The 14,251-nt window shown below is 39.6% G+C and overlaps 1 protein-coding gene and 1 pseudogene across 2 annotated transcripts in view; one reads left to right on the top strand and one right to left on the bottom strand.

Annotated features, from left to right (window-relative positions):
* Positions 1 to 14,251, bottom strand: part of DNAH8 (dynein axonemal heavy chain 8) — a 353,446-nt gene that overhangs the window by 135,117 nt on the left and 204,078 nt on the right. Inside the window, exons 53-57 of the mRNA XM_032253336.1 lie at positions 13,790 to 13,932; positions 13,210 to 13,344; positions 12,667 to 12,789; positions 9,787 to 10,000; positions 3,725 to 3,834 (exon numbers count right to left, since the gene is read on the bottom strand). Coding sequence (XP_032109227.1) covers positions 3,725 to 3,834; positions 9,787 to 10,000; positions 12,667 to 12,789; positions 13,210 to 13,344; positions 13,790 to 13,932 — 725 coding nt within the window. The remainder of the gene's footprint in view (positions 1 to 3,724; positions 3,835 to 9,786; positions 10,001 to 12,666; positions 12,790 to 13,209; positions 13,345 to 13,789; positions 13,933 to 14,251) is intronic.
* Positions 6,319 to 8,473, top strand: LOC116533725 (annotated as a pseudogene). The gene has a single exon (XR_004261413.1). The product of XR_004261413.1 is annotated as a nuclear speckle splicing regulatory protein 1 pseudogene (transcript).

Raw genomic sequence — 14,251 nt, 5'->3', positions numbered from 1 at the left:
AAAACAGCAAGTAGCATGGGGAGATGAAAAGGAGTGTATTTTATCAACCACCTATCAACTTCCCTTTTTACTCAGTTCCATTGCAAGCTAAAATGTTCATCCTACCCACTCAAATATAAAACATAGAGTTATATTACCAATATGCAAAAACACTCAAAGGGGTAAGGTTATTTACATATTGCTTTTTTTTTTTCTAGTGGGATCTTGCTCTGTCATCCAGGCTGGAGAGCAGAGGTGAAATCTTTGCTGACCGCAACCTCCACCTCCCGAGTTCAAGCAATTCTCCTGCTTCAGCCCCTGAGTAGGTGGGATTACAGGCATACGCCACCACGCCCAGGTAATTTTTGTATTTTTAGTAGAGATTGGGTTTCACCATGTTGGTCAGGCTAGTCTCAAATTCCTGACTTTGTGATCTTCCCGCCTCTGCCTCCTAAAGTGCTTGGATTATAGGCATGAGCCACTGCGCCCAGGTGAATATTGCTTTTTTTTTTTTTTTTTTTTAATGTTAAAACACTACAGCCATCATGGCAGCCATTGGCAACTGAAGCAGTCATTAAAGAGAATCTGTAAAAAATTCTTTTCTTTCCTTCTCATTATTTGTTAACCTGTTTCTTTCCTTCTCTTCTATTTCCCTCTGCTTTTCATCACCTTCTTTCTTTTCTCACCTGCTTCTGCTTTAAAGCTATATAAAGTTGGGCTGATAGACAAAGCATGAACGGATTAAAGATAGACAGGGCTTTGTGAAGGTGGGAGATTTGAAGAAAAGAAAAGTAGAAGTGGGCAGAGGAGGAAGATTCATTCATTTTTCTTCTTTTGTGTGTGTGTGTGTTTTGTTACGTTTTAGGTTTGGGGGTACATGTGAAGAACATGCAAGATTGTTGCATAGGTACACATGTGGCAGTGTGATTTGCTGCCTTCCTCCCCATCACCTATATCTGGCATTTCTCCCCATGCTATCTCTCCCTAATTCCCCACCCCCCACTGTCCCTCCCCTATTTCCCCCCTACAGACCCCAGTGTGTGATACTCTCCTCCCTGTGTCCATGTGTTCTCATTGTTCGACACCCACCTATGAGTGAGAACATGCGGTGTTTGATTTTCTGTTCTTGTGTCAGTTTGCTGAGAATGATGGTTTCCAGGTTCATCCACGTCCCTACAAAGGACACTAACTCATCGGTTTTGATGGCTGCAAAGTATTCCATGGTGTATATGTGCCACATTTTCCCTGTCCAGTCTATCATCGATGGGCATTTGGGTTGGTTCCAGGTCTTTGCTATTGTAAACAGTGCTGCAATGAATATTCATGTGCATGTGTCCTTATAGTAGAACAATTTATAGATTCATTCACTTTTCAATGACTGAGCACCTCCCCGGTACTTAAGAAGACACAGTGGTAAACAGAGGACAGCTAACTCTGCTGCCATTAAGGGGGGTTTTATTTTAGTTGGGGAGCCTGAGAATGAACAGGAAACAAATATATATGTAAAGCAAATAATGATAGAAGCCATGGTTAAAAATCAGGGTCAGGAGACAGACAATGACTAGCATAGGGACACAGGCAGTCACTTTAGAGGACAATCGAGGACAGTCCCTCTGAAGGTGAGAATGATGAGCCTCAGCTAAAGTATGGCAGCTTAGCAGTGCAATAAACCTGGGGTACTCAAGGAAACATGAGCAGGGCGACTCAGCTGGAGCAGGAAGATGGCGGGCAAGGGAAGTAAGCAGAGCCTGCTGACATTGTAAGTGCAACTGGGAATCTACTGGTGGTTTTAAGAAGGAGTAAAGATCTCTGGTTTACTTCTTTAAAAATATCATCTAGGACAGTGAAAAGAACAGACTCCAAGACAGCAAGAAGAAGGCAAGGAGATTGGCTAGGAAGTTACTGAAGGGACAGGGGACAGGTGATAGGAGCACTTATCAGGGTGGTCATGGGGGGATGGCGAGAAGGGCTCAGCTTTGGGATAGATTTTCAAGGGGAGGTCACTGAGATTTACTGATGGACTGGATTTAGGCCAGGAGAAAGACATAAATTAAGGATGATGCCCAGTATTTTTAGCCTAAGAAGCAGAATAATTGGTGTTGCTACTAAGATGCAGAAGTCCGAGGGAGGATTGTATTTACAGACATTTAAGAGTTCTGTTTGGACATGAAAACTTTGAGATGAGTATCCGACATCAAACACTGATGTCTATTAAGCAGTTAGAAATCAGCCTGAAGGCAAGCAGAGAGGCCTGGGATGGAGATATCCATTTTGAAGTCATCGCCACAGGGATGGTGTTTAAAGCGCTGAAGCTGGATGAGGCCACCTAGGGAAAGAATGTAGATAGACAAGAGGGCCCAGCATCGAGACCAGGTACATTTCAGGATTTAGAGGAGGGGAAGAAGAAGGGGGACTTTAATGAAGTAGCCAGTGAGTTAGGAAGAAAACCAAGAATATGGGGACCCTCTGAAGCCAAGTGAAGAAAATATCTAGAGGGATCATTTAGGTCAAATGCTGCTAAAAAGTCAAGTAAGAGGAGAAGGAAAATTAACCTTGAGATGTGGCACGAGGTCTTTGGTGACCTAGACGAGAACATTGGGAATGAAAGCTTGTGCAGAATGGGTCAAAGAGGTAAAGAAAAGACACTGAGGGTGTGGAGCTAGGAAACATCCAAATAACAAAAGAAACTGATGGAGAGACACTTGGCAGGGCAAAGCCTTTCAGAAAACTACATATATAAGCACATTAAATTGAGCAACAGTCCTATTGGAAACCCCATACATCTTACCACAGAAAACTATCTCAGATGCTCAGTCCTTGCCACTCATTTTGGAGTTTCTTTAAAAGAGGCACAATGGCACGTGCAAAGGCCCTGTGTTGGCAAGGAGCAGGACCCCACACTCATCACTGAAGGTGGCCACATGGAAGAGCATCTCATAAGAAACCCCAAATTCCTCTTCTGATAATTCTGTATCTAGAAATCCACCAGTCTACCCAGGAATCTGAAAGGCTGGCACACTCCAGGTTTCCCAGGAGACAAGCACCTGCCCACATGTGTGTAATTGGCCTAACGGATGTGTAGCGAATTATGACAACTAATCCCTATCTCCTTCATGACTTTTTGTCAAATATATCAACCTCGTTTTTATCTCAGACCTATACCTAATTGCCTTTTTATGAGTACTGCCTTAAGTCATCTGGGGAAAGCTGCAGGTTTGCTGAGCTTTACTTAGAGCACTGACTTGTGTATGCAAATCTAGCCAATTTTTGTTAAGAACACTTCCATCCATTTACTAACTCACGCTCCAGCTCAGAGAAACACACAAGTTAGACCCAAGTCCTAGTTGGCTGAGAATAGATAGAAATCCATGTATTCAGTCAGTCAATATGCATTTGAGTGTCTGACATAGTTTGGTGGAGGGAGACAGATAATACAAACAAAGATTTACAAATCAGAGTAGCGAGCGGAAATGCAGTGTTCTCATTTCAGCAAAATTCTACTTTGTCTTGGATGTCATGTCTGGTTTACAGTAACATCTCATACATATGGAAAGCATCATTTAGTTAGAACATTTGCTCCCTGGAAGGAAAAGGTGTCATAAATCTATTTGAGCACCTAATTTCTCTTTTCCAAAAAAACACCACTAACTATGATACTATGATAACTTAATGAGCCACGAGGTGAGAACTAGGGCTGAATAATAGTTGCCTTCTTAAAAGTTATTGACAACAAACCATTCTTTACCTTAGTCCATTGCCACAGCACTCTGCCCACTGAGACTAAATTCACAATCATCTCACATATTTGAGGCTTGAAACTTCTACAAGGATCAAAGTATCCACATCCAATAATTCCTGAAAGATAAGCAGGATTGAAGGTATAAGCGTAGTAAAAGATTTCAAAGTATATGTTTATCCCAGTGAACAAATCATTACAAGGCTGACTACGCTGGGTGTTTTTCAGAATCTCTCTGAAGGGATCAACTTAGACTGGGAATCATAGTGGATCCAGCCAAGCTTAGTATGCAGTGATAAGTGTTTTATATGTATTGACTCATTTAATCCCCCACCCAGCACCCTACAAGAAAGAATACAAGGTAGATATTATTACTAGTCCCATTTTAATATGAGCTTAGTAACTTGCTCAAGGTTACACGGCTTGCATGTACACAAATTTGAGATGTGAACCCAAGCAACCTGGCCCTAGAGTCTGGAAATCAGTATTCACCCTGAAGCATATGTGAGCTTAGAGATATCTCCCTCATCTTACAGAGAAGGAGACCAGGCCCAGACAAGCGAGGTCGATTGTTCAAGGTCACATGGATTGGTATTGGCAGAACTGGAATCAGGACCATTTTTTCCAGCCTACAGTCAGTCACCACTCTGGCCTGGGCTAGACAGGGAACACCCAACATAGTGATGGTCTGACTGTTATCATCACTCTCAGAAAGACTGGGGTGTAGGTTTATAGACTCTTCTTAAAGTCTCAAAATATCTTTTAGACTGTAGAAAGATTTACTCTGCTTCACTCCAGTGAGACTACATGCTGCATAGTGTGTTCAGCTCTGAGCATGGTATTTTCAGAGAATTATAAATATAATTATCTTCTTAGAGATGCAGAACAGGTTTATGAAGAGTGGAGACTAAAGGAACTGGAGTTTGTTCACACTGATTGAAGAATCGCTCTGGAAAAGTGACATTTTCCTCCAAATAGTGGTTGATTGTGCTAAATGCCTGTAAGTCCCTTTTGCTTCCTGAAATCCTATATTCTAGATTTCTAGCTTTCTGTGGGACAAACATGTTATAAGAAGCATGAGATGGGGATTAGCACCACCCCTCTGCCATGCACTAGCTCAAAGGCCTTGATTGGGCAGCTATTTCAACTCTCCGAGGCTCAGTTTCTGATTGGTTTATTTTCCATATTTGTTTAAATGTATCAGTCATACCAAAGAGTATGTCAAATAAGATTAACAAATAAGCAAACCCTCACGTACTGGCCACCAGACTGATAAATACCACCTTGCCCAGCACATTAGAAGCCCCTGTACATTCATCCTTGCTCACAACTCCTCCCTTCCACCAGAGGTCACCACTTCTCCAACTTGAATATAATCAGTAACTTGCTTTTCTTTATAGCTTCACCACTTAGGTGTCTGAACTTTTGAACTTTTTAAAAAAAACTTTTGATATTCAGTTTGGTGGAATTATATTTTTCCTGTGATTTTCTTCTTCCATTCAGCATTGTATTCCTGGGCTTCATCCATGGTGAAGCATGTAACTGTATTCATTCATTTTCACTACTGCATAGCAGGCCACTGTGTGCTTGTGATGGAATGCATTTACCCAGTTTTACTTATGATAAATAGCTGGATTATTTCATGTTTTTGCCATCATGCATACTGCACTATGAACATTTTTGTATAAGTCTGCCGGCATGCATGTGAAAAATCAACACAAATGGATTGAGGCCCCAGATATGGAAGGGAAAACTATACCATGTCTGGAAGAAAATATAAGAGAATACTTGTGTGATATCTGGATAGAAAAGAACTTCTTAAGACTCAGAAAGCCCAAACCATTAAAAAAAATGATAATTTGGTATAAACCTAGAAGTGGAACTGCTAGGGACGAGCACGTGCCCTATTTTACCAGCAATAATGCCAAATTGTTATCCAAAGGGTTTGTAGCAATTGGCACTCCCACCAGCAGGCAATGAGAGTCTCAGTTGCTTCACATTCTCACCAATGCTTGATTTGGTCAGAATTTTTTATTTTTGTAAATCTAGTGGGTATGAAATGGTACTGCTTGGTGTTTCTCAATTGTATTTTCCTGAATACTAATGATGTTTTCAGGTTTTACTTTGTTTTTTGGCTATTTAGTTTCCTCTTTTTAAAGTGCCTTAATTGTTTGCTCATTTTTATATCAGGTTGTTCGCTTTTCTTGACTGATTTATAGGATTTCTCTAAATATTCAGAATACAAATTTTGCATTATTATATATGTTACAATTTTTCTTCCACTTTGAGGCTTGTCTTTTCACTCTTAATGTTATTTTTTAATGTAGAGAAGTTTTACATTTTAATCTAGTCACAGTTGTATATTTTTTCTTTATTTTTGTGCTTTCTGAGTCTTATTTATGAAGTCCTTTCTTACTCAGAGGTCACTCAGCTATTTCCGTACATTTTCTTCCAAATGTTTTATAGCCTTGCCTTCCATATTTAGGTCCTTAATTCATCTGTAGTTGATCTTGTTCTTGGCATGAGGTAGCTGTCTAAATTCAATCATTTCCCTATAAGAATTACTAAGTATCGGGACACGGGAGCAAGATGGTGATTCCGGGCAGGCAGAATATTGTTCTGAGAAGCCACAGAAAAAGGGTAGGCATGTAGGAAATGGGGGTATACGTTGCCGCAAAAGAGACAAATACTGTACGTACTTGAAAGTTTTACCTTTGATGTGTAACCCTTATCTTGATGCGGCCTCCCGTGATCTCCGCATCTTAAAGGCCAAAACGTATGGGCTTATTTTGCCAAAGAAAACACAGCAGTTGCACCCTGTTTTGCAAAAACCTTCAGTGTTTGGGAATGATTCTGATGATGATGATGAGACCTCCGTGAGTGAAAGCCTTCAGAGGGAAGCTGCTAAGAAGCAGGCCATGAAACAGACCAAACTGGAAATCCAGAAGGCCCTTGCAGAAGATTCTACTGTATATGAATATGACAGTATTTATGATGAAATGCAGAAACAAAAGGAGGAAAATAATCCCAAATTGCTTTTGGGGAAAGACCGAAAGCCCAAGTATATTCACAACTTGCTAAAAGCAGTTGAGATCAGAAAAAAGGAACAGGAAAAAAGAATGGAGAAGAAAATACAGAGAGAACGAGAAATGGAAAAGGGAGAGTTTGATGATAAAGAGGCATTTGTGACATCTGCATATAAGAAAAAACTGCAAGAGAGAGCTGAAGAAGAAGAAAGAGAAAAGAGGGCTGCTGCACTGGAAGCATGTTTAGATGTAACTAAGCAGAAAGATCTCAGTGGATTTTATAGGCACCTGTTAAATCAAGCAGTTGGTGAAGAGGAAATACCTAAATGCAGCTTTCGTGAAGCCAGATCTGGTATAAAGGAAGAGAAACGAAGGGGTTACTCCGATGAAGTAAGTTCAGAAAACATAATACCACAAGAGAAATACATTCTTCAAGCTGATGTGAAAGTAGAGGAAAACCCAGATGCAGACAGTGACTTTGATGCTAAGAGCAGCGAGGATGATGAAAAAGAAGAAACTACAGTGAATTGCAGAAGAAAAAAGGTCATAGAGACCCCTGAGAATGACTCCAAGCACCACAGGAATCAAAACCACTCTCAGTCGCCTAGTGAAGAAAGAGGGCATGGTGCCAGACACCACACAAAAGGATCACAAACATCGAGAGGACATGAGAAAAGAGAAGATCACCACCAACAGAAGCAATCCAGAGACCAGGAGAACTATTACACTGACCGTGATTACCGGAAAGAAAGAGATTCTCATAGGCACAGAGATGCCAGTCATAGAGATTCCCATTGGAAGAGGCATGAACAGGAAGATAAACCAAGGACGAGGGACCAAAGAGAAAGAAGTGACAGAGACTGGAAAAGGGAGAAAGACAGGGAGAGATATTCCCAAAGAGAACAAGAAAGAGATAGACAACAAAATGATCAGATCCGACACCGTGAGAAAGGAGAGAAGGAAGAGAAAACCAAAGCTAAGGAAGAACATATGAAAGGAAGGAAGGAAAGATATGAAAATAATGATAAATACAGAGATAGAGAAAAAGGAGAAGTAAGTGTTCAGTCTTCAGAAAGACATCGAGACAGAAAGGAAAGCAGCCCAAATTCTAGGGCAAAGGATAAATTTCTTGACCAAGAAAGATCCAACAAAATGAGAAACGTGGCAAAGGACAAAGAAAGAAACCAAGAGAAACTCTCTACTTCTGAACTATCACTGGGAGCAAAACACAGACTCACAGAGGAAAGGCAAGAGAAGGATAAAGAACAAGAGAGACCACCTGAGGCAGTGAGCAAGTTTGCAAAGCGGAACAACGAAGAAACTGTAATGTCAGCTAGAGACAGATATTTAGCCAGACAGATGGCACAGGTTAATGCAAAGACCTATATTGAGAAAGAAGATGATTGATGGCTACCCCGAGAGAAAGATTTGAGGAAACACAGAAAACTCTTAATTCCTGGAACCTGCTGTGTCAACCAGAAAGGAATGTGTTACCAGTAGTTTGGAGGGCATTTTTAAATTTATTTTCAAAAATTTTAGGTTAAACTCAAAAGTCAGTCTAACGTCTTGAATGTTTGGATGTGGATGTTTGGCCGAATTTATATTCAGTATGTACTTATCAATACCACATTCTTTGTTGTATTCAAGAACCATAAGAGTGTGCTAATTCCCTGTAGTTACATAATGAGGAAAATTGGCCCCACTACAGCCATTAAAATTAATTTTGGCCAGATGTGGTAGCACATGCCTGTAATACCAACATTTTGGGAGGCTGAGGCAGAAGGATCACTTAAAGCCAGGCATTCAAGACCAGCCTGGGCAGGATAATTACTCCTTGTCTCTATTTAAAAAACAAGCCCGGCATGGTGTACATGCTTGTAGTCCCAGCTGTGTTTGAGAGGCTAGGCAGGAGGACCACTTGAGCCTAAGAATTTGATGTTACAGTGAGCTATGAACATACCACTGCACTCCAACCTGGGCAACAGAGCAGGACCCTGTTTCTAAACAATTTTTTAAATAAATAATTTAACTATTTTAATAATGTTAGGTTTGTTGCAAGAGCTGTTTGTTTTATAAATATTGTATTGCAGATAAAATGTGCATTGGAACAATAGAAAATATACTTTTATGTTCTGAAATTTGTATTAAAGTGTAAAATGTGAAAAAAAAAAAAAAAAAAAAGAGTTACTAAGTATCCCAGAACTACTTATTAAAAGTCTACCCTTTCCCTTCTGACTACAGTACTTCCTGTATCAAGTAATTAACGTTCTTATATGCATGGGTCTGCTTCTCACGTATGTATGTAAGAGGTTTTGGGGGGCTTGGGGATTTGTTTCTTGGTTTTTTAGACAGGATCTTACTCTGTTACCCAGGCTCGAATATAGCGATGTGATCATAGCTCACTGCAGCCTCAACCTTCTAGACTCGAGCAATCCGCGGGCCTCAGCCTCCCATGTAGCTAGGACTACAGACGTGTGCCACCACGCCCAGCTAATCTTTTAAACTTTCTGTAGAAATCAAGTCTCTCTATGTGTCCAGGCTGGTCTTGAACTCCCGACCTTCAGAAATCCTCCCACCTTGGTCTTCCAAAGTGCTAAGATTATAGGCATGGCCTGGTCTATACATAAGCTGTGATGGTACGATTTATGTGATTTGATGTCACATTTGATGTCAAGAATCTAATTTTCATTAACATATTGAAGCGCTACATTTGACTTTGTATAATATACCATTAATCTCTGATCTTTGTGTTGTCATTCATTAGCCCAAATTTCTATGATTAACCATATCCTGAAAACCAAAACACAAAGGTTCCTTACGTCTAATGCTAACTTTCAAAAAGCGTATTTCTAAATATCTCTGAGTCTTAGAATAGGGTATAAGAATGGGTCATGTTAGTATTTAGTCCCTCTTTCCTGGTATTTAGCTCTCCATTTCACATACCTAACCCACTTTAGACAGAGCCTGTCTCTTAAATGAAGTTCTGTGTGGTTTACATCCATTACGTAATGCAATAAAATAATTAAACACTAAGAATATTCATACCAAAAATTTTGTCTATTGAAGCATTTGAAGGCAATGTACAATTAAACACAGTAAATTGTCTTTTTAAACGTTGTGGAATATCATTTCGACCACCTCCAGGGTGGATCATTGCTGCTATGAGCTGCACATCAACAATAGTAGTGAAGTCTCCAGGCTTGTCCAAGCTGTACATTCCTTCCATTTCCATCATCTGTCGCACAATCTCATTAGTTATCTGAAATTTCACACAGCAATATTTTTGTAACATAGCACTATCATATCCCTCCATAACTTCAATAAAACAGTACAAATGAGATTAGAAGGAAACATTCAACTCTTATCAATGAAGTGTTTGTAAATGTCGATGATCACCTTCAAGGTAATTTGACTTAAATTATGCCACCCATGAACTCTAGATCGTAAGTTAAACATGCATGGTTCGAGTCCAAGGTGCCCTTCACCACACTGATCAAACTAATTTCGAAATAAATTTAGATATGTGAGTTACATTTGGTTAAATTACATTAGTAGTCCAAGTTACAGCAAGTTTTACTGCATACATCTTTCATACTCAAAATTCAACACTTAAAAACCTTTAGATCAGAATGTAGGATGGTTTCAGTCCTGAGCTTTCAGTATCATATGATTGACTCTTAGGTTTTTAGTTTTATGTTCTCATCTTATCTTCTCTGCAGCCTCCAATACTGCCAACTCCCCTCCTTGAAAATGTTTCCTCTCTTGGTTTCAGAGACTTGTTTTTTCCAGGTCCACCTCAGGACTCCAGGATCACTTCCTAAGCCACTCTTCGTCCACCCATCCCTCACATGTAACAGTTCTCCAGGGTTCCATCCTGGGCTCTTTCCTCTTCTCATTATTCCAGGAAATGCTATCTCAACGCTACATTCTGAAGAATCTCAAATCTGTAACTCTAGCTTTAGATTCCCTTGTAAGCTCTACACCTGTATATTCAAGTCTCTATTGCGTGTCTATTAGTGAATACCACACAAGCACCTCAAATGTAACAATCTTTCATTCAATGAACATTTCATGAATGACTACTGTGTGCCAGCCTCTCTTGTAGCATAGACAAAATTTTCTGTCTTCATGAAGCATACATTCTAATGGTGAGAGACAAGATGTAGAGATGCATGTTGATATATAAATAAAATGGTATACTCTCAGACCTTTGTAGAATATAGGAGGTGCTCAAGGATGTGACTCAAGGAGAGCAGGGGAGGCTTTACCTGACATGACATATAAGCCAAGACCTGAAGAAGGTGAGAAAACAGGCCAGCTCAATACCTAGGGGAAGAGCATTCTAGGCAAGGGAAACCGCAAATGCAGAGGTGCTGAGTGAACATCATATCCAGTGTATGCAAAGATCAGTAAACGTGGCATAAGCAAAGAGTCATGGGAAGAGGGAGATGAGGTCAAAATGTGTAGGGTCTTGGGTCATGGTAAGGATTTTGGTATTTATATTTTACAAGTCTCTTTGGAGGATTTTGAGCAGAAGAGTGTGTGGCGATCTGACTCTTGTTTTAATTGGTTGATGATGTGAGAACAAGCTGAGAGGGGTAAGGGAAACAGGAGGCAGTGAGGAGGCATTTGTAATGATCAAGAAGAGAGCTGGTGGTTGCTGGCACCAGATGGTAGCAATGGAGGTGATGAGCAGTGGTCAAATTTTAGATACAGTGTGAAGATAGAGTCAACATGATTTTCCCACGGAGTAAATGTGGAGGTGCTATTTGCTGAGATACAGAAGACTGTTGGAGGAGGAGGTGTTGGAGGTGTTAAGTTTGCGATCCAACCAGACATCCCTAGTTGGATACATGAGTTTGGAATTCAGGAGCACTTCAGCTTACGGAAGATAAGCCTGAACCTGATCTAAACATGCCTCCACCCTCCTTGCCTTCCAGGAACTGCTGAGGTCTATCTGCCTTGGAGCAGACACAGGCCATACAGAACTGTTTGGTTTTTTGCCTCAGGATGAGTACTAAGCTTCTACAGTGTCTGAGGTGAACAGGAATAAAGAGCGGAATGGGACCCATCCTGGTAGAACTAAAGTAGATGATGTCAATGAGGCAGTGTAGGTAGGTGGGAGGGAGGTACTGGGCATTCCACTAGGAGCATGTGAACTTCCTGGCAACGTCGGTAAGGTCTTCTAATAGGGAGTGACCTAGATTGATAGATGATCACAACTAGGACCATGGTGTGTGGCACAGTTAAATAAATAAATAGTTGTTTGGTTTTCATTTTTTGTTTTTGTTTTTTTGAACATCAGGTGCTCCTCAGAGATTATGCAGAGGAAGAGGTTAGAGTAATGATAAAACCCTAGGGAAAGGCAGAAGAGAGGAGCTAAGAAAAGATACTGAAGTCAAGTAGCCAAAGAGACAGGAGGCATTTGTTACAGAAAACCACGTAGGAGCTGAGCATGGTGGCTCACGCCTGAAATCCCAGCACTTTGGGATGCCCAGGCGGGAGGATCACCTGAAGTCAGGAGTTCAAGACCAGCCTGGCCAACATGATGAAACCCTGTCTCTACTAAAAATACAAAAATTAGCCAGGCGTGGTGGTGGGCGCCTGTGATCCCAGGTACTCGGAAGGCTGAAGCAGGGAAAACTGCTTGAGCCCGGGAGACAGAGGTTGCAGAGAGATAAGATCATGCCACTGCACTTGAGCCTGGACAACAGAGCAAGACTCTGTCTCAAAAAAAAAAAAAAAAGCATGCAGAGATTTCAAGAAGGGAGAAAGTCAGCTATAACAGAAAAGTGAAAAAAAGACTGAGGATTGACAGTATACTTAAAAACATGATGTTTTCAACCAAGTTATTAACATTTATATATATATATATACATAAAAATACTAACTCAAGATCATCTGTATAAGATATTTCAGTCATACCTGATCTCCCCACTCATTAATCACAGGCATATTAATATCATCAATAAATACAGTCATTTTTCTCCCTCCTGGAGGCCCATATGTGCTTCCCATCCGCTTATCCACATAGCTTTCAATTGTTCTCTAGAGAGAAGGAAATGGTTTGTCTTATGTGTTAGATTTTAATCCAAATTTCTAAAAATATTGAGTATTCTTGTCAAAGTAGAATATAATTTACTTATGTATTTAATAAGTATACATATAATTATTAAAATATATGTTGTTAAGTTTTTAAAAAATAAGGCATTGGAGTGTTATCCTTCATTTACATTACAATAGATATGCTCCAACATTCAGCTCCAGTCTCAATATTAGGTCAAACTACGCTATTTGGATTTGGCTTCAACCTTAGCCTTAGGAAAGCTAAATAGCTGAATGCCGAGTGCAGCACGATTTCTTTTGAATATATAATATTGTTACATTTTATATGTGTACACATTTTATTGTAACCACCAATTTAAAATGTATTATGTTGATAATATTACAGCAAAAGATAGATTTTACCTGAAACATCATTGGTTCTGTGGCAGATGAAAAGTTTAAACTTTTAGATAGCTGTATTTCAGGATCATATTTTTTCAAATAGGCCTTAACCATGACAGTTTTTGCAGTCCCCTGCTCTCCTGTGAGCAAAACAGCCTGCAATCATAGGATAACCGTGTTGAAATGTGTTACATGTTGAGTTTCAAGTATCTTATGATTCTAAGGTAGTCTTCTATAAATTAACATAACTAATTTTTAATAACTTTTTAGAATTACATCTACATCAAAATAAGTCCCAGTTGTATTACAGATTTAAGCGTAAAACATGTACGATAAAAGTGCTGGAAGAAAATATGGTTGCCTATTCCCATGGCCTCGGGAATATGAAAGAGACATTGTAAGCAGACACCCACTTTCCTTAGCAATCTGGAGTCAGCAGTACAGAGGCTACCGAGTTGGAGTGTCTCCTTGGTGTTTCCCTCAAATGACACTACCTACAGGCCCTTGAGTTGAAATTTGATTTTTCTATCTGTAGTGTGTGAAAAGGGTTGTGTTTCTTATGTGGTTTGTGATCATTTAAGCAACTATCTATTAAACTTACTTTATGTTGTTTTGCAATGGTGTCTATCAAAAAATTTGTTCTAACATTGTCAACATTTGGAACCAAAATTGATGCATATTCTGGAACACTGTCAGTTGGATAATAATACGGCTGAAGTTTCTTATTCCAGTGCTCCCAATCACCTATAGAGTAAGTAAAATTTCATCTTAATAGAACTATCTTCTGCAAAAGTTATCTCATAATACAAAAATATTAAGTGCTATAAACAATCAATAGAATCATATAAACATTTTATTTATTTATTTATTTATTTATTTTAGTTTTATTTTTTTTTTATTTTTTTTTATTTTTTTTTCCCATTTATTTTATTGCATTTTAGGTTTTGGGGTACATGTGAAGAACATGCAAAATTGTTGCATAGGAACACACGTGGCAGTGTGATTTGCTGCCTTCCTCCCCATCACCTACATCTGGCATTTCTCCCCTTGCTATCTCTCCCCA

The sequence above is a fragment of the Sapajus apella genome, unplaced genomic scaffold (genome assembly GCF_009761245.1).
Source record: "Sapajus apella isolate SASKATOON/1434 unplaced genomic scaffold, GSC_monkey_1.0 scaffold83, whole genome shotgun sequence".
NCBI classification, from domain to species: Eukaryota; Metazoa; Chordata; class Mammalia; order Primates; family Cebidae; genus Sapajus; species Sapajus apella.
This window is presented reverse-complemented; position numbering and strand designations above follow the sequence as displayed.